Source organism: Lepisosteus platostomus, chromosome 22 (assembly GCF_059453375.1).
Source record: "Lepisosteus platostomus isolate fLepPlt1 chromosome 22, fLepPlt1.hap1, whole genome shotgun sequence".
NCBI lineage: Eukaryota > Metazoa > Chordata > Actinopteri > Semionotiformes > Lepisosteidae > Lepisosteus > Lepisosteus platostomus.
The window spans coordinates 12,622,621-12,644,065 of NC_142632.1; the positions used below are offsets into that span (position 1 = coordinate 12,622,621).

Consider the following 21,445-nt stretch of genomic DNA (forward strand, 5'->3'; position numbering starts at 1 on the left):
TAAGTGTTAGGAGTACAGGTGCTAGCTAATGTCCAACATTGATTTTTACCCAAACCATACTTGTAGTTCTTCTTATGAGGTACTAATAAGGTCAACTCTAATACAAATACTAATGCCAATAACTGGAGTTGGGATTTATTGTCTAAAGTTCTACAGCTTGATACTACCACAACAGAGTGATGGACAATCATAGTGCTTAGAAATACACTTGCTGTAATCATGTCTGAATTACAAACATAGATTTAATATAATTATCAGTAGGCATTTACTGCTTGAATAATAAATGAGTAATGCTACCAGTATTCATGTGATGTTGTCCCAGGGCATCACAGGGCACCTTAGGGCCTCATCAAAGCTTGGAAGCAATTTGTACTTGTATTAAAAGCCATGTAAATAGACTCTAATTTGTCATTTAAAATGACCCGATTGGTATTTTTCATGATAATAACATGAATCACATGCAAATCAAGGGTATCCAGCCTTGAGCCGGGTCAAAATCTTTTAGGATTCATTCCAGCTGAGATCTTAATTGGAGTTGCTTAATTAAGGGGAAGTTATATGGTGGTGGTTGAGGGGATCCCCATTACCTGTAAAGTGCTTTGAGTGGAGTGTCCAGAAAAGCACTATATAAGTGTAAGGAATTACTTAATTAATATGATACAGTATGTTCTGCAGATATCAGACCAGATACCCAGATTTAAGGCTATCTTTAAGTATGATGGCTCCAGGATCATTGATGGCCACCTTGGCTATAAATAGTTTATTTTCAGTTCGACACGCATGAAATAAAATTGTACCGAATACCTTGCAATACTGACAGTCCAATTCTGGAGACACTGAATAATGCTATATGACTGATATAAACCAGTGGTTCTCTCTTCATAACTAAATACACATCCATTCCCAGTGACTGCACACTGTATTCACAGGGGTCTAGACCTTATTTACAGTGTCATGAAGGTAACCATTCTTCTTAAATTACCTTATTTACTTGAGCACACAGGAAATATTTGATCTTCATGTCTAAGTCCACACTTAATGGCATTATTTGAATTGGTTAAACACATTAACCTCAAAACCTTAAAATGTATATCTTATCAGTGAATACCTTATTGTTTGTGTCAATAATGTACAGTATAGGTAATGCCATGTTTAGCTGATAGGAGAACCTGCCCTGTGATAAGATGAATAATATAACCTGCAGAGTTATTATTCAGTATTTATTAATATCAGTCATGCAGTGCTGATAGGAGAACCATTCCTGTGATAAGATGAAGAATATAACCTGCAGAGTTATCAGTTTTTTATTTATATCAGCCATGCAGTAGTCAGAACAATACCAACTATTTAAGATTTTCCAGCTGTAGTTGTTTATTACTATATTACATTAATAAAACTATTTCACTTAACCATGATTTTTTAAACTTCGGCAGATTATGTTAATGATTAAGTTAAATAGCAAATTAAATTATTATTCCCTTTTGAAGACTAAGAGGCATTAAAACACAACAAATGCTACTGACTCAATATTCATTTGTTGGATTTTCAATGCTTCTCAGTATTAATATACAGTACTGTATCTTATCTGTGTTAGCTCGTTAGTTCGATTTACCAGCAATAAAGCCAATTAAAGGTCCGATATCTCTTAGGTTGCATGCAGATTTCTATGTCAGGGTATTAAAGGTGGTTGATACTGAAAATGAAAGCTGGGAAATATATCCTGTACGAAATTTCAGGGGCAACGAAATATAAAACATTAAAAGATTAAAACCTAACACAAACAACATTACAACAAAGATGTATTGATGGATTTGCACAAACAGAGACAAATATACGGTAACATTGAAGTGAAAAGTGTCCTGAATCCCTCAATCAGGATCACCAGCAGTGGGGGGAAGGCTCATTACCACACCATCAAGTCCAACAGTTTCATGCTGTCCGAAGAGTGAGTCTGAACATGAAGACCTATCATGAGACAAGAGGTGCATCAACACCTGCATTCAGGAGTCACTGTGCTCCAGTTCTCCAGATATTGTGAATCAGACATGTGCCTTTTCACTTGAATAAAATACTGGGTGCTATTTCTGCCTGAGGAAGATCTTGACCAATTTTGCTTTTTAACCTAAAAAATGAGTGGATTTTTCCCTCCAAATGTGCTGATCCTGTAGTGTGTGACATCATCCCAGATGGGAGGTACTGTACCAAGACCTGCCAGTGCAGGAGAAGAATCATGATACAACCTAAAGTGGCAACTTTCACATCCCAAAATATGTCCTCTTTTTGAGAGAATAACAAGACGTGTTCAGCAGTGTTTACAGTTACAAAAACCTACCAGGATGCATCTTCTTGTGCTTTTGTTTAAAATATTTGTGAGCATGTAAACACGCCAGCTGTGTGTGTTTGTAACAGTGTAACAGTGACAGAGTGCTCTGGGGTTATAAACAGTTAACAGTTTTGTTCTACTTGAGGTCTCAGTGACATCATTGTACTGGTTATTAATTTTGTCTTCTCAAAGTCAACATTTCTTCCTGGTGTTAAGTGTTTGGCTTATAAAAAAACTATACACCCTAAAGCTTTTCAGCCTACGTTGGGAGCAGCATGGAAAAGCAATTTTGCTGTTAGAACCCATAATTTCTTCAGGCAGAATTCATTTTAGTTTTTCTGCAAAAAGCAACTAATTATACTAATTTTGTATCCACTACAATAATATATGACAGATATTTCATTTAGTTTTTTTAACATAGTGTTTCAATGGCCTAAAGCTCAAACAATTCAACAGCACAATATTTTATGAATGCTGAAATAAAGAGGAACATATGTTTAGATCATGTTCTTTTCTTTTAGGCAGGTTGTTAATGTTTTAATTGCAAAAATTAAGTTCAGAATCTGAAATCAATGCAAGAGTTAAATGTTAGCGCTTGCACTTAATTTCAGTATCCCTTTCCTTGCAACCTTTAGAAACAAAGGCCACGATTGTATGGATGCACAGTTAAAGACTGCTAAGAGCAATCCTATTGCTAGGGTGATTCAGCAGCTTTTTCCAAGGTTAATGAAAGGCATACAGCTCTGCAACAAAGTCTTTTTATCAAGAACAATTCCTTTAATTCTTTAATGAGATGTATTAATTAGTTGGTAACCTTTTAGTAATGAAAGAACTATGGCAAGGCACTGCATCAACAAATATGTAAAACTTGGGTACAGACAATATGCTTTTTGACAATGTATTTTATTTTAAAATTACACACACCGGCAAATAGTTACTTGCCATTTTGTATGTTAAAAATTGTGAACTACACAATATGCTATTCATGTAAATTACTTCAATTATGACACAAAACTGTCATTGTTTCCTGGTTTTTATACCTTTAGTGTCAAGAAAATATTTCTAAGAACAATATAATATGACCTCTACTCTTTGAGAGAGTTTCTTCTTCTGCAAAAGCACTAGATCAAAATATTTTTAGAAAATAGTGCACAAACTTCACTTTGGGTAACTGTAGTAAAACGTAGACTAACACTTAAAACTAATGTGTGTTAATCTCTAACTGGGAGAGTGTTGCAAGATCAATAGTTTGACATTTCAACTGAATCAAGATAACTTAAAAAAATGGAATGTGGTCTTTTACTTTACTTTTTACTTTTACCTGACTTGTTTGTTCTTAACATAGCAAAAGTTTAATGAAGTGAAGTTTTCAAAGATACATCAACTTTAAAGAAGTAAAAGATTGCCCCTACTGGTAACATTATTAAAATCTTTACCTTGGAATACTACGTGAATTATTTAATCTGATTTTATTTCAGTGCTTGCATGAAGCCATCTTAAACTGACTCCACCTTCCACCTTCTTTGCAGTATAAAGAAGGCATATTCAGTTTCTCTCCCACTCCCTCTCCCCATTATCACCTATTCAGCACTGTGAGCAAGGGAGATCTGATATCACCATCTAAAAGGGCGCTCCTCAGGCAGAGAGAACACCTGGTTTTCTGAGTTCTAGAAAAGTTTCCAAACATTTTTAAAAACGAAGACGTGACAAAATGTATTCGGCTGGCCTAGAGATACTTGGCGTAACGCTGTCTGTGGCCGGATGGCTTGGCGTGATGGTGGCCTGTTTCCTGCCAATGTGGAGGGTCACGGCTTTCATAGGGCAAAACATCGTGGTCGCCCAGGTGATCTGGGAAGGGCTGTGGATGAACTGTGTGGTGCAGAGCACCGGGCAGATGCAGTGCAAGGTCTACGACTCCATGCTCGGTCTCCCGGACCACCTGCAGGCTGCGCGAGCCCTGACTATCATCTCCATGCTGGCTTGCGTCGTGGGCATTTTCCTCTCCGTCGCTGGGGCCAAGTGCACCAACTGCACGCCGGACAAGGCCAGCAAGCCCAAAATCATCCTTAGCGCAGGCATCACTTTCATTGTGGCGGGGCTCCTGCATCTCATCGCCATCTCCTGGACCGCCAATGCCATCGTCCTGGACTTCTACGACCCCTTGCTGGAGGAGACCCAGAAGCGAGAGTTTGGGAATTCACTCTACTTTGGCTGGGGTGCTTCTTCTCTTCTCATCCTAGGGGGGGCTCTGCTCTGCTGCTCCTGTCCGCAGAAGGGACGTGGCTCTCGGTCGCCCACAGTGGCATACTCAGGAGCGAAGTCCGTCTCAACCACTAGGCACGAAAAGAAAGACTACGTGTGAGCAGCCTGCAGCAGCAAAGTCTTCTCAAGTACCTCTGATGCTTCGTAGCTTCCACAGGTGCTTGTAAGGACAAACCGGCATGTGTAGGATCCAGTAATGACAATTATTTAGCTGCAAAGCTAAATGGCTGGTGAATGAATGAACTCATCTGGTTTCATCTGGACATGATTAAGGAACAGCACAGGTTGTACCAGCTTCAGCTCTTCAGCTTATACAAATGTCGTGCCAGTGCCTCTCAATACACATATACTGCATTCATTAAGGCTTGCAATTTGTGGTTAGTTTGTAGATAGAAAATAATCTGCACATCTACAAATATTAATCTGTAAAAAAGTGAACAACTGATATTAGAATTAATTGATAACTGAAAGGGAGGAAAAGAGCGTTACATGATATGTGTCAGAAGAACAGGTATTATGTAAGCAAATCATTCGGTATTTTGAGCAAAATAATCTGGTAAGCATATGATTATATCTGCCTATATTCAAATACAGAGCCTCTCACACGAAAGCATTGCAACCATAATGAGTGCCCTAACTATTTCTGTGCAGTAGATTTTCTTTTATGTTTAATATGCTCTCTACACATATGCAAAACAAACAAAAAAACAGCCAGACCAAAGATACTACAATGCCAATAAAGTGCTTTCTTCTTCTTCTAAGAAAAAATAATAATAACCCAAATCATTTTTGCTCCAGCATTTAAGTATAAAATTATTTTCTTTGCATAAACTGAGAATCAGCTCTGTAGTATAACAGCTAACAGCTTGTATTTTGATAGTTTTAGGGGAGCAAAAGTTTTTGGGTGAACAGCATTTTTGGATAAATATTCATTTTTAGCACAGATTATATTAGTGTTTTTTTCTCATTTCCTTGTCTGCATTTAGGTGTTTTTTTAGTTACATGCAGTAGTAAAGAAAATAGTGATAAAGCACTTTCTGAGTCTCTCTGAAAAATGTGGACTACCGAGAGTATCTGTTCAGAGAAAATGATCAATCAGCAAAGTGCCATTTGTAAATAGTGTATGTTAATTGGTTAAATTAAACAACAGTATGTGTGAAATCTTACCTGCACATTCTGAGTTGAATTAAACTTCATTAATTTTCCTTTCATTATGTTCTAAGTTTTGTTGTGTTTTCTCTGCTTTAACTGCTCTTTTCAAAATACTTTAACTATCAGTATTTGGTGGAAATCCAAATTATAGCCCATAGAGGATGAAAATTTAATTTTCTGAATGTGTGCATCGTTCTTGTAACTTGCATAATATTTAACATTAATTTTATGACAAACATTATACATGAGATAATATTTAACCAGAACAAAACTTAATTTTTTAAACCCTTTAGAGTACTAATTAATTTAGAATCTTACAGACATAAAAGGATTTTCTCAGTTCTGTAAGTTTTTTAATTTCCAATTTGAGGTACAATATCTTGAATTTGTTATTGTACACATCACATGATATTAATACTGTTTTAAAGGTAGGAGAATAGAAAACCATGCATCTATAGGGGATAATAATATTATCTTTGCTCTTAGACAAAAACGTTAGTACCTACTGTACGGTTGGCCTATCAATGGAGTTTCTTTTTTATCCAAATGAAAACTCAGCACACTGTCCTAGTCACTCATTTACTAGGTCCAAGGTTATATCTGCTCCAGTGACTCACATTCCCTGTATTTACAGCTATTGATAGATGTCTAATTGCTCTTCAGGGACTACAAATTCAAGATACAAGATTCAAGAATACGCCCCTTCCACATAAATTGGGATTTGTTTCCTTTAACATCAGAAGATTTAAATTCAAAAAGTCAAACCTTAGTATAGATTGGGTAGTTTACATGTGAATGACTAAATGAAAGTGGGGCTTAAAGCTGAAAGGTATTTGTTTAGATTAGTAATGTTTAGCAACCGACTTTTAAAAGCTGAAGGCGTACTCGGTTAGCCTAGACCTAGCAGATGCGAGTACATTGCAGAGAGAGAGAGAATGGAAGACATGGGTCTGTGCACAGAAAATAGTAGGTCTTCTCAACTCTCTACAGAGGACTGCGCTGTTGCAATGAGCGCTGTCATTTGAAATCTATACAGCCTCCAAACCTCTTTCTACAACACTGGGCTTCAGGTGGTTTCGGTTTCAAGCTAGCAAGAGGAAACAACAGAGTGCTCTTTTTTAAGGCTGCACTGCCAGGCTTTCAAGGCTTTCATCCCAGGGATAAAAATCTTTTTCTCATCAGATTCCAGCCTTTGACGGACTTTTAAGGAAGTCAAAGCATAAATATTGTTGCTTAGAACTTTATCAGAATGGGGATTTTAGTAGCTGTTCCAGTTTTATGATGAGCAGCGAAACCAAAAAAAATCAGAATTGATATAAATAGGGTTTTAGCAGCTGGGCAGGCAGCAACTCAGTGTCCTGCTGATTCTTTAAAGCCATCATTGTTTGAAGTTTTATCATTATCCTCTATAAATACAGTGTGTTATTAGCTTCTGTTGAAAGATGTAACATAATATGCCAGCAATTTTTGTTATTACACAACTTTTGATAGTCTCAACTGATTGCCCACATGTTTGCAGATGAATGAAATGCATTTTTCCGTAAAAAAACTGGGGGGAGGACATTTTAAAATATTTTTGTTTTAATCTCACAAGATCTTTGGCCTTACACTATTCTCCTACATTTAGTTTATTTACTGTAGTTGAATCACGGAACAGCTCTGCAGTTCTTAATCTGGTTTAATGCTGTGCTCAACACAGATACCAGATACCAGAGAACCATGATTAAAAACCTACTGATAAATTTGATTTAACTCTACATGTACAAAAAGGTGATAAATACAGACATGGAAATGAATTTTCAGACATCACCTTGCACAGGAACTCAAAAAACTCAAAAAGCCAAATCAGACTGACACCACTTACTAAACATCACAGATCCAACCTTTTTCTCATGTCTTGCTCAGAGGTTTGATATATATCTGTAATCAATAGATGTATCCACTAGCAGGGGTGGCCCAATCAAAGCATTTGGTGTCATGAGCGATGTTTGAGTGATGATAGTTTAACTTTAAACTATGCCACACATATGCTATAAAAACATCAGATGTCTTTCTTTAGCAAACCTCCACACACATTCAAGAGCAATAACTTCTAGGGACAATATTTCATAAAACCAGATCAGTTGATCAAAAACAGATTCTTCTTTACATGACCAGCCTGGAGAGTTCCTATTGTGAGCAAAACATTAACTGAAGCATTATGAGTGTAGCGTTATGCTCAAAAGAACAACAGCAGTAGTATCCCAGTAGAATCTGGACCAACAACTCTACAAATCAGTGCTCTCCAATATGTTATGTCTTCTATTGGTCATAACCTGAAAAGAAATACTAAGGCTCATACTTTGTAAGTGGCGGGGGGGTCAGGTTAGCTCACTTACTGACTGGAAAAACAGTCTTAAAGTTGTCAAAGATAAGAAAAAGGAGAAAACGACTTTGACCTTTCGGCATTATTCAATGTTGCCAAGTAATCCTTGAAAAAACCAGGCTCACACTGGCAGCTCTTCAAGTCAAAGAGCTTTACCAAGAGTGCTTTGTGAGTGCCACTGCTGTAACACACGTTATAACAAAGCATTTCAGTCTTTCACACACCATCAATTAAAGCAAAAGGAATACAGTTTAGACATCCGAGGACCTACAATGCATATTTTAGTATGAAAACTACCAAGAAGATTTCTTTCTAACTTGTGATTTAAAATGGAAGTGAAACTCTTTAGCATGTCAATTGGTAAGCAGTACAGAGTCTTTAATAATTATCAAGCTAACTGATGTTTTCATGTAGCCAAAAGCTATCTGTTAATCTTTAACCATATAACAACAGGGCCTTGGTCATTTATTTACTTTTTTCTTTCCATAAAGATGACATGGTGACAACTACCACAGGCGAAAGGTTAACTTGCGATAGTTGACGCTCAGAACACATATGAAAAACTTTTCAGCCAATCCCTACATGATGTCAGCTTCGAGCTGGCTCCACCTTCTACCTGTGGAGAGTTATAAAGATACCAGGGGGCAGGGGGAATAAGTTTCTTCACAGAGGAGAGTTTCCAGTGCTCAGGCTGATAAGCTTTTCCTTGCGATCTCACCAGTAGGGAAAAAAAAGAAATTGTCGAGGACTAACACTACAAAGGGATGGCTTCACTAGGCTTAGAAATATTAGGAGTGGCTTTGGCAGTTTTCGGATGGATTGGCAGTATTTTGGCCTGTGCCCTACCCATGTGGAGAGTATCGGCTTTTATCGGAATCAACATCATGACGGCCCAGATCTTCTGGGAAGGCATATGGATGAGCTGTGTGGTGCAGAGCACCGGGCAGATGCAGTGCAAGGTCTACGACTCCATGCTGGCTCTCCCCCAGGATCTGCAGGCAGCCCGAGCCCTGGAGGTCATCTCTATCATCTTGGGCTTCTTGGGCATCTTGGTGTCCATCGTCGGGGCTAAGTGCACCAGCTGCATCGAGGACGAGGTGACCAAATCCAGGGTCATGATCACGACTGGCGTCACGTTCAACATCGCTTCGATAATGCAGCTCATTCCGGTCTCCTGGTCTGCGAACACCATCATCAGGGAGTTCTACAGTCCTATCATACCCGAAGCGCAGAAACGGGAAATCGGAGCTTCCTTGTACATTGGCTGGGCGGCGGCCGCACTCCTGCTTCTCGGTGGCTCCATCCTGTGTTGCAGCTGCCCACCTCGGGAAACCAAGTATACTCCTCCCAGGCTGGCATACTCCACCGCCCGGTCAGGGGTGCCCAGCGGCTACGACAGGAAAGACTACGTTTAGACTCCTCGAGGTTGGCTTTTGTTTTTGCCATGATTGATTGACGCCGACGAGCGTGGATCCAGGGTAAAATAAAGACCTCCGGAGGTCTACAAAAGACGTCTACATCAATGATACAAACTAGCGTAATGCCAGCAAGGGCATTACTTTACTGGTTTCAACATTATTGCACACAGGTTGGATTCTGAAAGGTAACTCCATTTTTTTGTTGTTGTTCTGGTTTATACTGAAACTCCATTGAATAAATTGTAAGACACAAATGTCTGTTTTCGTTTTTATATGGATTTTTGTCTATTGCAGGACCATACCCTTTTTTAAAAAATGGTTTAGAAGTAAATGCTAGCTTGCAAAAAATGCTTTGAATCAGAACATGATTCCCACAAGACTGGGTTTTGCATTTGTATTCTCCTGAAGACTGTCCATAATTACTCATAATTGAGAAGCATTCGACATTTCAAAGCATATGAAGACTACAGTTCTCCTGTTTCTGGCAATGAACCGTAGCATTACAATATCTTTCTGTAATTGGTGTTTAAAGCAGCTGTTAACTTTAATACGTATACTTTACATAGTTTATGAACTTTATGTGTTGTCAATAAATGACATAGATTTGGCAAAATACATAAATGTTATCTCATTTTTGAAAGAGGTGCTGGGGTAGCCAATTGCTGTAAAGGGTGAAAGTATATACAGTAATATTTTAATATTTCATGAAAAAGTCATTTAACATATGGCAGATGCATTTTGTTCCTAACCACTTGTGTGTAACATGTATTTATATAGTAGACATGTAAACAGTTTTATATTTTAATTTGTTTTGTAAATATAATACATTTTTCTAGAAAAAATCTTGCCCAGTAATAAAATGAATCGAATGTCAATATGCTATTTGTCCCGCAATGTCAATAAAATTTTTCAAAATTCAATATTGATGGCTGCAGTCTGTAGCTGTGATGTTATCCACAAAGGCACACATCTCAGAGGAATCTGATGCAAACGATTTGTTCAAGTCCATGAAGTGGTCTTGGAACGGATGTCATGTCGGGCAAAGGTACACTACCTGCTCTGTTTGCTATGCCTTACCTTGCACAGAGAAAATCTATATTTGAAACATCATAAACTCAGAAAGGGGTGGCCATCTGAGAAATGAGTCAACGCTAGTTACAGCACTTTGTGTTCCATCTTAAATATAACAGGCGCTAAACAAATACAACTGCTTCCCTGGACATAGACAGCTGTAAAATGACTGTGATTTCACAACAGGACTGAGTGTACGTGCATCTCCTCACCACCCTCGTTTCTCTATTACAACGCATTGTTTAAAGTCAAACTTATATAATTTCTCTGGGAACATTTATGTTCCAGAAATAAGTCTTATATAAATAAGCTTTTTTTTTATTTTCTTCTCTAATTCAATATTGTGTTAACAAAGATTTGTTTAACCTAACTTCTTTCTTATCATGATTGTGATATGGACAAGGCATAATGGGTGGCACAGTGGAAAGCATGGCTGTACTGCAGCACTCGTGCCTGGGATGTTCAGTTCCTGGGATGCTATCACAGATCCCTGAGTTCATGTGGGTTTCTTCCAGGTGCTCTGGTTTCCTCTCATAGTCCAAATACAGCCTGGTGCATTTATTGGGAAACTGGCCTGGTGTAAGTGTGTGCATGCTGTGTCTGTATATAATAATAATATAATAATAATAAACTTTATTTTATATAGCGCCTTTAAAGGTGGCTTCTCAAAGCGCTTTACAGGATGACAATAACAATAAATAAGAAGACTACAACAATAAATAAGAAAATTTCACAAGACAGGACACAATTATGATTACAACAATACAACAATAACAATAGAGGAGACCGTGGAAGATGGTATTAAGAAGAGCAGAGGGGTGAAGAATGGAACCAGTTAAGTAAAGGCTTTTCTGAAAAGGAGGGTTTTGAGTCTGGATTTGAAGGAGTTTAGAGAAGGTGACTCTCTAATATCCTTGGGCAAAGAGTTCCAGAGCTTGGGGGCATAGCAGGAGAAGGCCCTGTCGCCCATACAATGTAGACGGGCTTGGGGGACAGTAAGGAGGGCAGAATTTGAAGAGCGGAGGTTGCGAGGTGGGGAGTAGGGCGATAAAAGTTCAGACAGGTATTGAGGTGCCAGGCCATGTAAAGCCTTGTAGGTGAGCATGAGGATTTTAAAGTCTACGCGGAATTTGACCGGAAGCCAGTGCAAGGACTCCAGGATAGGAGTAATGTGAACACTTGCACTAGACCTGGTCAGGATTCTGGCTGCTGAATTTTGGACATACTGTATATAAACATACAAAGGGCACTGTATTGTCCTTTGAAAATCCTGCGGCAGTGTAGAGTTGGTGGAGGAGCAGCTGAAGTGTCTTTATTCGAGGGAACAGCAGCAGGAGGTCAGAATTACAGCCTACAGGTGCAAGTCCAGAGCCTTCACAATCTAAGCCACTTCCCTCTCCCAAAAATAAAATGAATGACATTTTAATCTAAAACGAATTCACTAATTGGGAAATGTTTTTTTTTTAGAGTGTTATTTATATTACCAAAACGATATCACCAAGCATTGTAATTGCATGAGGTTTATGGGCAAAGATAATCTGAAAGATGGCTGGCAGGTTCTTAAGGAAATGTCCCATACCTGCCAATATGACTTAGAATGACTCAAAATTGAAGCGCCCGTGTGGATGTTCACCTTGTTTACATCATCCATACACTTTGGCTTGCCACCGTTTGCTTGTCTTTCCCATACCTCCTAGTGCCTTTCCATGGTCTCATTGTGTGACTACATTATAACCCAGTGGGTAATTCTCTGGACTCCTGACTGCTGGGTTCCAGGTTTAAGTACCCACTGCAGACACTGCTGTTGTGCCCTGAGCAATGGAATTGCGCCCATTACTCCAGTCTACTCAGCTGTATCAGTGCAGCCCAGTTTTGCTGGAGGTAATTCCTAAGATGGGCAAGTTTTCCATCCATGGGAGAAGTCACAGGTTGGCTGTTTGCTCTGGAAACCAGAATAAACTGGTTTCAGATGCAATTCTGAAACTACATTATAATTGTACTATTATACAAAACTCTTACCATGGAAAATGTTAATTACGGATTAAAGAACGTGCTGTGTGTCTTCTTAATATTTCTGGTTTGTCTGCTCCTTAGAATCTATTGTTTTGTGTTATACAATGGATAACATGTTAAATAATAAGGAGACCTGAAACAAGAACACACACAAAGCCAAGTAAAAACACAAAGTGTGATGTCAAATAATCTGCTCTGCTGATACCCAGGCGTAAACACATCAATGGAAGGCAATAAAGTAGTTACATTATGCAATTTCACCAAATATCATTTTTCATATACGGAATTAAAAACTAAATTTAAAAAATAGAATTCCTAAAGGTACTTTGAAAGAGCCCAAGTGATTTCTGTAAAAAGTAATGACCTAAAAACTCATGATCTATTTAAATAACAACACTTGAATTAAAGCCTTGTCTACTGTGCTTACTGTGTCAGACTTGCTTATTCTTCATTACTTAGTTGTAAAACTTGTGTGAGGTACCTTCCCTTACTTACAGTACAAACAACCCTGTACAATACTTTTATGTCAAGAGGGAAAATAGATCCCAGTACTATCTTTCAACAAGGATTGTCAGAAGTCAGAGGTAGTGAATTGTATCTGCATGCTTGAAACACGGTTTGGAAACCATCCAAACTCTAGAGAATTCAGGAGCAGCAGAGTGAATGATTGAAATACTCATTAAAGAACATCAAAGAGACAAGCCACTGAGCAGCCCATTCTTAAGAAAACAAGGTCACAACAAATCTTCCAGAGGACACATCTTTGGTAAGGTACTCAGAAGTTTTGACAGAGAAGTTTAAGCAGAGGTAGCAGCACAGAAATGCTAAACTATCCCTGAAAGAGAGTCATTTATTACAGATTCTATTTGAATAGCATTTTGTGTACAATTAAACACATATAATGGACAATTCAAGGACAATCCAGACATTTCACAAAATAATTTCGTATTGCGAGACAGGTTTTGTTCCTTAAGAGGTGGATGTGTAGCTGCATAAGTGTAAAGGAAAGTGTCAGTCCTTCTAGAATGATCTAAAAAAACTGGGCACAAACTTTTAATGCCCAGTTTTTTTAAATATACTTTATTTTAAAATGAAAAGGATATACAAAATTGCACTTTATTAATGGCTCCAAGTGTTTTACAAAAACATGTAATGTTTTACTCAATGGTGAGTTATTGAAGTTTTCTTTAATATTTGACCTAATGTCACCACAGTTAAGGATGTCGTTAATCAGACAATAGCATGGGGATGATGAGCCTAATGTCAGACATTCACTTCACATACCAACACTTCTGGTTCAGTCATTTTTTATCTGGAGACGTAAGAGCTGAGGTGATCTGGCAAAGTCCAGACCTGCCCACATTACTTTCAAAACAATTCCTCCTTATGCTGAAAAAAAAGATCTGCAGATAAAATAAAAATTATTTTGTTTACTAAGCAAAGAGCCTGCACATAACTGCAAACAAATCTTCTCAGCAGATAAATGGGGTTGTTCTGGGTTTGACCTGATGTTATATGTTATTCCATCATATATATGCATATTTGACTAATCTTTGGTCACACTACATCAACTCAAACACAATAAAAAGTGAATGTCTTCTTACATAGGATAAAGCTACACAATTCTGAAAACTGGTTCTCTTTTAAAAGAGTAGTATAGTAGAATGAGTACACAGTACATCTGTCTTGTAAACCATAGATAATCCATTGACAAATACTAACAAAGACACTCCTTGTATACTACACCTCAGTAAATAACCAAATTCACCGAAGGAAAAAGAAAACTTTTCAAAGAATTCTTGAAAAGGAGTGGTTTCATTCCAAGCACGAGAGAAACTTTGGGACTGTATTATCTTTATGAATTTATAGCAAAATCTTTGATTAAGTTTCACCATGTTCTCACTGTCGTGAAGCATGACATGACCTTTGCTAAAAGACAGAATATTTGAATATGCAACGAGTCAAAGGTTAAATGGGGCAGCAGATTATCAGAGCTCAAATTTGTGACTTCAAATGTTTTCCTTCGGGTGATGACCGTGTCCGCCCAAAAGCCATCCTGACACTTCCTTAAGGAATGCCAGCCAGATTAAATAAATCCACGAAACGGACAGGTGCATTAAAGATGCGGACGTCTGCAAATACTAGCCTTGCTGTGTGTACGGTTTTGTCAAGATGGCTGTTTGGCAGGTTGCTCCAAATGTTCAAACATGGTTATTTGAAGATACTGAATTGATGTTAAACTGAAAGCAATTACTAGGTGCAAGGGAAATGATCTTGAATCTACTCACTGTTCATCCAGTGAAATAAACCGGGAGCTGGCAAAAAATACGTTTTACAAGTAAAACATATTTGTAGATTTAGCAATTGTCACGTTTTGTGACCATTTTAACGCCCTTTTTTACTTTTTCTCTGATGATAAGCGCAGTGCTTATTTGTATACCAAATATTGTGACCTTTAGAAAAAGGATCTGGTTGTACGTGTGTATACAGAACACGCAGTTTCAGTTTTATGTGCATGGTACGCCTGTTGTTGTTTTTTAAGGAAAACCTGCTTTGCTGATTCCGGCTTTGCCAGAGTCCTGCTTTTAACGTAAAAAAAATAAAAAAATTAATTAATTATTTGTGCAAACATTATCAGCTGGGTTGTTTTTGTTTTATGGGCTCGTTACAAACTTTAACATGTAAAGTGCATCTGGCTTTCTTCAAAAACGAGTGCAAGACGTAAAAACCGATTATGCAGTGGTATAATATATTGAAAGAAGGGTTTTGGAAATGCATGTGTTCTATCAAACATTACAGACGTGCAGTGTGCAACACTCCTACTAAGTCAGTCACAGCACACACTGGTAGCATTTTATACCTCCCAGTTTTCTGCTGGAGGTCTGCTTGCTATTCGCGCTGTCTGGCCGTTTGTCATGAGAAACAGCTTTTATTTGGCAGGAACAGGTTTCTTTGGAAGAGCGATACTATTGATAATGCACGTGTTCATAACATTTGTTTTTCTTTTAGTTGAAGAAAAAAAGAACATTCTGCTCTCCTTGACTGATTTCTTCCTGTGTCCCGGGAAACAAACCAGCTCCTCACAGCACTTTCAATCACTTTAAAAAAAAACGAGGATAAAACGAGTATTTTCGTTTTATCCCAGAGAAAGTGCCATCTGATCCCTTAACCAAATGTCACGAGATGTAAAATGTGTATGTTTACTAGCTTGACAACCAGAGAGAATGTTTAATTGTTACATTTATTACAGTTCTCAAAATATTGTACATACTGGAAGCCTGATAAAAAATATATAGCTAAAGCATCAATCTTAATGAACATGAACTGCTATACTGGCTCAACTACAAGAACAAAGCTGGAACATTGCAGAGGATTAAATATACACTTCATCAAAGACTGATTTTTCTGTTAGTCTTAAGTGCTTTAGGTAATACATCTAAGTTGTTCCTTAAACTTCTCAAGAGAAGAAATAATGTTTTTCCAATGTGTTTTTCAGGGCTGAATATTAGTGCAATTGTAATTTCTTTGCATGAGCTTTGTGTGTTTGTGAATACATCTTTAGCTTGTTGAATGACAAAGAATAACTTTAAAATCACAGTTAAAAGGTGCACAGTTAAAACATACGAAAAATTATATTTCTATTAAATTATATTATTTCAGATTCCAGCTCGAGTCTCCCATTTTCATTTTCCTCCTGTGCTCTCACCATTCCTCATCCTTCTGTTTTAAAGTCCAAAAACTTTTACCTTTGCTGTTAATGAATAAAAAATTAAATACTGATCCATGGAAAACAAAAAGCTCAACATTTAAGTGAAAGTGAATGCAAACTGAAATTAAAATGAATAAGCAAATGTTAGATGAAAGAGGAAGATTGATTGTCTAAATAATGTTGATTTTTTTAAAAACCTGTAAGCATCTTTACAATTCTGTTGTCTAAAAGCAAAAATACCCCCAGCCACAAATTATTGCTGCCTACATAAATGGCACATAAGCATCTCTGTGCAGGTTAACCCCACCCTTACTGACAGAGCTGTGTAAAGGGACAGGAGTTGCAAAGATCTTCAGCCCTTCCTCCACATGATGTAATCTCCTGAAAGGACTCCTCCCTCTACCTGTTCACTGATATAAAAGATACTTGTTTCCCAGCACAGCCACATCATCCCCCAGAAAGAAACGGGATCCTGTTTGAACTACTGTGTACCACAAAATATTCTCCAGTTTGAATTCTCATTGTCTTAGAAAAGAACTAGAAAAAAAGAAACAAGAACAATGTCAGCAGGGTTGGAGATTGTGGGGATCGCACTGAGTGTGCTGGGCTGGATTATTGCAATTATTTCCTGCGCTCTCCCCATGTGGAGGGTGACGGCTTTCATCGGCAGCAACATCGTGACGGCCCAGATCATCTGGGAAGGGCTGTGGATGAACTGTGTGGTGCAGAGCACCGGGCAGATGCAGTGCAAGGTCTACGACTCCATGCTGGCTCTCTCTGCAGATCTGCAGGCAGCCCGAGCCCTGACTGTCATCTCCATCATTTTAGCTGTTTTGGCTGTCTTGATCTCCATCGTCGGTGCCAAGTGTACCAACTGCATAGAGGACGAGGGCTCCAAAGCCAAGGTGATGATCATATCGGGGGTGATGTTCATCATCGCTGGAATCCTGCAGCTCATCCCCGTCTCCTGGTCTGCAAACAACATCATCAAGGAGTTCTACAACCCTTTGGTAACAGACGCCCAGAGAAGAGAGCTTGGAGCATCACTGTATATCGGCTGGGCTGCAGCAGTTCTCCTGATCCTTGGAGGGGCGATGCTCTGCTGCTCCTGCCCGCCCAAGGACAAGAAATATCCCGCCTCGCGAATGGCTTACTCTGCTCCAAGATCAGTAGGTGGCTACGACAGGAAAGACTATGTCTGAACTCTTTGAAGTGTAGCTTCCTTTCACATTGTTTCGACAGTCATTTTGTTTTTAAAGAAAGAAACAGACAGCACGGTGAATTGAAGTAGATCAAGGGACTCCGCCATGAAGGAACTCCTTTGTTGTTGCTGATATTTCTGCCTCTTTGCAATTTTCTCTCTCACTCAGCTAGGGATCTCTAGTAGTTACTGTTATTGAGGTGGTATCTGATTGCGGTAAACCATCAAATGCTTGCCATTCAGCTGACATAATATATCTTTTCTATGCTTTGTACATTTTTTTACGTTTCGACTTTTAACAAAGAACTGCACATTTTGTACATTTTAACTGGAAACAAGCTACGTCCCAGGAACATATGGAGACTATAGGTGGGTGACAAATGTCTTGCGTAGCTGTTAGCTTGCAATATTTTCCTTGGTTGCGTATATTGTACATTGTATTTTATATTGCTTAACTGACAATCAATTTATTTAAGAAACAAAAACTTGAGTAAATATATCAAACAACAATGTCAAAGAAGAATAATTTCAATTGCTTTCTAGTTTCACTTATATTGCTTTTTGACAAACATTTCAGTGTTCAGGGAATGTATAAAATACTCAGGCACAAATGTTTTCAATTATATGTATATAAGCTTTATGTCATGTGCAAATCTTTTTCAGTACCGAGGTCATTATAGTAGATTATTACTACATTGATTTTAATCCTGACTTCTGATGTGTAATAGCTCCCTCTAAAGTGTTTAATCCTAAAAGAAGAGTTTGGATGTTAATAAGCAATAGTTATCATCGACCATTATTTTCATAAAGACAAGGAAAGGTTAAGAGACAGCTGCAGTTTGTCTCTTTGCATTTGCTTTGAATAAGGAAACCAGAATGTAAATTAAATAAAAAGAACTATTCATATTAATGTGCCCCAGTGATAGTTCATATACAGTACATACAAAAACACATAAATAATATTTCCCTGCATTATGCAATTAAAATTAATGTTGTTAGATTATTTTTGTGAATTTTGTTTTATATTTTCTGTGTTGTATTTTGTAGCCTTTTGTTAAATAACATATGCTGATGTGTGGACAAAGTGTATAAAATGTTTAAAACTAACAGCAAAAATGTTTTGACACAATATTTGTATGAGGCATGACTTTTGTTTTCTCATGTTTTTACTGTGTTTTAGTAAATAGAAGCCTTTCAGGTCATCTTGAGCAGTAAACAATGCCTGTGTAAAACTACACCATGACTGCAGAATAATTTTGGTATTTCACAATAATAGAGCTAACATTGTTTGTCTTAAATAAAGATAGTAATTATTTGAAAAAAAAACATGAGGCTTCCTTTTCTCAAAACTCTTTAATTTAAATATGGTGTCCATCTTGTGCTAAAATGGTCTGGTAAAGAATGTTTTAAACAATGGAATGAATGGAGTATACACACAGAAACATTAGTTTCTGTACTTCAAAATTGTACTAGACCCATTTTCCAGACTCTCAAACGCTATATCTGGAGAAACACAAGATGAGGGTGAATTGATTTTAATGTTGATGACTGATAAATTAGCCATAGATTATCATGAATTGATTATATTAATTATAATTGCTTATTGGGCTGCAAGGGACCCAGGTGTAATTGATTAACTGTTATAAAAAAGGATGACTCCCAGTTGGTCTTTTTTCAGAACCAACTATGTTTAATGGTAATGGTGAAGGACAGACCTTGGCACATTTTAATTATGTGAAATTTGGGCAAGAATTATTGATAAACTTCTGCATATCAATTGTGGGAGAGGTCTCTAATGAGTCATACAAATATCACCTTACCTTAAAAACGGCACTGTTACTCAATATGCATCATTGTTAAACACACAATCGGCTGTCACCTGCTTGTGTCACAACATGGTAGCTACTGTATCTCCATTAATAATGGCAGCACTCACTGGCACTTTCTAATTTCCTCAGAGAGAGAAGCTCAAAGACAATTCCACTTGAAGGGTTTTGCGACTTGTGATCTTTGTTAGGTGGTGCACACCTAGCTTTTTGTCTTATCACCCAACAAAGTAAACCTGTCTAGTTGAATTCGCATCTGTAGCTCCTTTATCCTAGGCCTTCAGTCAATGCCTGATAGGTACTGAGCCTGACTCACTTCAATTTCACTGAGAAGATTTGCCACAAAGTTCCTGAAATTACGGTATCAATAATTAAATGCAGTGCAGCTGCTAGTAGCCAAAAGCGTGCTTGCAAACCTTCAGATTCAAACCTTCAGTAAAAACCTCAAACAACAAGTATTTAATGCCTTTTTTTGGTAAAGGAAGCAAACTCTTCAAAAGTGTTTCATTTATTTTTTTAATTCAGCACCATGTAAAACAATGGAAGATCAGGCAAACCTATTAATTACTTTACACGCAGATGTTGCTTTTACTATGTGTAGCTCTTTGTGCTGCACCTGTTTTCCTGTCCTCTGATTTGCATGGCTTATCTGACTGTAGAACATGGACAGAATAAGACTTAGCTATAACATTTGGGATGTGATATTGCCTGTTTACTATGGGAAATACCACTGAACTGTCCCCATTTGAAAGTGTTAAGGCAATCTTCACTGCACTAAAAGGAAGTTTCCCATGAAAATGGCTGGCAGCCTAGTTACAGGACAACAAAACTAAACTTTCATGAGAAACCATTCCAAAATAGTAAATGAAAATGTTGTGATACTCAAATATTTAACAGTTGAAGCCTCCAAAAAAAAGAGTTTACTGAACCTCTTAGGCAGAGGAGAAATACCACTTGTTTCTCTAGACCACAGAGACAAAATACAGACCACAGAAAAAAATCAAAGACATATGTTTGAATGACATTAATCACTACATTAAAGCAATGAAATGATCAGGTTCTTTTGCCCTTCAAGTAATCTATGACTTTCAGCAAAGGTGGTTTAACCTCTTGGGTTGCAGTTATTTTGGAAGCAGGACGCCACACTCTTTGTAAACTTTGTTTCCATAGCAGCAAAATCCCAAGGGCCAGCACACATTCATTTCCATTTCACTTGAACAGCTATGCCTGACTGCACACACTGGGAGTTTGCTGTTGCCTTGTCTTTAGTTTTAACAGCTTGGTTTTATAATCTGCACAAAGAGGCACTGACAAGATTTATGATGAGAACCAGAAATCTCTTCTATCCTCTTTGGTTTTTTTAGAAACATTCACCCGCGATAAATTCTGTGTAACGACTGCAAAACAGCATTTCTGACAAAGCGCAAAAGAGTTCTGTGCTTTACAAAACACACATATATTTATAAACATTGTTGTCAATATTTATTTAAAAACCCATGTGGTATGTGAATGCTTTGGACTATACTGTATACAACCAAAACTCCTTAGATTAAAAAAAAAAAAGATTAATTTTTTAAAGTACCATTTGTTGCCATACAGGACAATTAAGCAGTCTCTCCAAGAGTTCTGATTAAATTAAAAACAAACATCCAAGTGTTCCCAAATTTCCATCCTGTAAAAAAATGATTGCACATCCAAATGAATTGGTGGCAAAATACCTTGCATCACTGTTTGGAAGCCCAGGGGCAACTCCAACATCTACAAGGTCATCACAAGTTTCATAGCAACTGTTTGCTAACTTTAGCCAAACTTTATCAAGCAAATATTTGTCTTTAAAGTAGAGATAGCCTTTATCTTCTCATCAGAGAGAATATAGCAAGCACATTCATTAAAAGGGGGGACTGGTAAAATATGTCAAAAGTTGTCAATAAAAAGATTGTTCAAAAATGGTTTGTGAAAAAACCCATCTTATTTCCATTACAGATTACAGATTGTTTCTTTGCTGGTAGATTGGAATTACCTCTTAGGGTTGTAAAATAAAAACTCTTGGATCCAGGACAGATTTGGATAAGCACTGAATAATGGAAACAGTTGATAATAATTTA

The 21,445-nt window shown here is 37.6% G+C and overlaps 3 protein-coding genes across 3 annotated transcripts; all 3 read left to right on the forward strand.

Annotated features, from left to right (window-relative positions):
- The first annotated feature begins 3,780 nt into the window (after positions 1–3,780).
- LOC148643512 (claudin-4) lies at positions 3,781–5,796 on the forward strand. The gene has a single exon (XM_088616582.1). It carries the CDS (start codon positions 4,035–4,037, stop codon positions 4,683–4,685), a length of 651 nt encoding a protein of 216 aa, XP_088472708.1. The 5' UTR covers positions 3,781–4,034; the 3' UTR covers positions 4,686–5,796.
- A 2,953-nt stretch (positions 5,797–8,749) lies between these two features.
- Positions 8,750–10,440, forward strand: LOC148643513 (claudin-3-like). Its single transcript, XM_088616579.1, has one exon. It carries the CDS (start codon positions 8,867–8,869, stop codon positions 9,515–9,517), a length of 651 nt encoding a protein of 216 aa, XP_088472705.1. The 5' UTR covers positions 8,750–8,866; the 3' UTR covers positions 9,518–10,440.
- A 6,303-nt stretch (positions 10,441–16,743) lies between these two features.
- LOC148643514 (claudin-3-like) lies at positions 16,744–18,840 on the forward strand. Its single transcript, XM_088616583.1, has one exon. The coding sequence runs from the start codon at positions 16,874–16,876 to the stop codon at positions 17,513–17,515; it is 642 nt and encodes a 213-aa protein (XP_088472709.1). The 5' UTR covers positions 16,744–16,873; the 3' UTR covers positions 17,516–18,840.
- Positions 18,841–21,445: the final 2,605 nt, after the last annotated feature.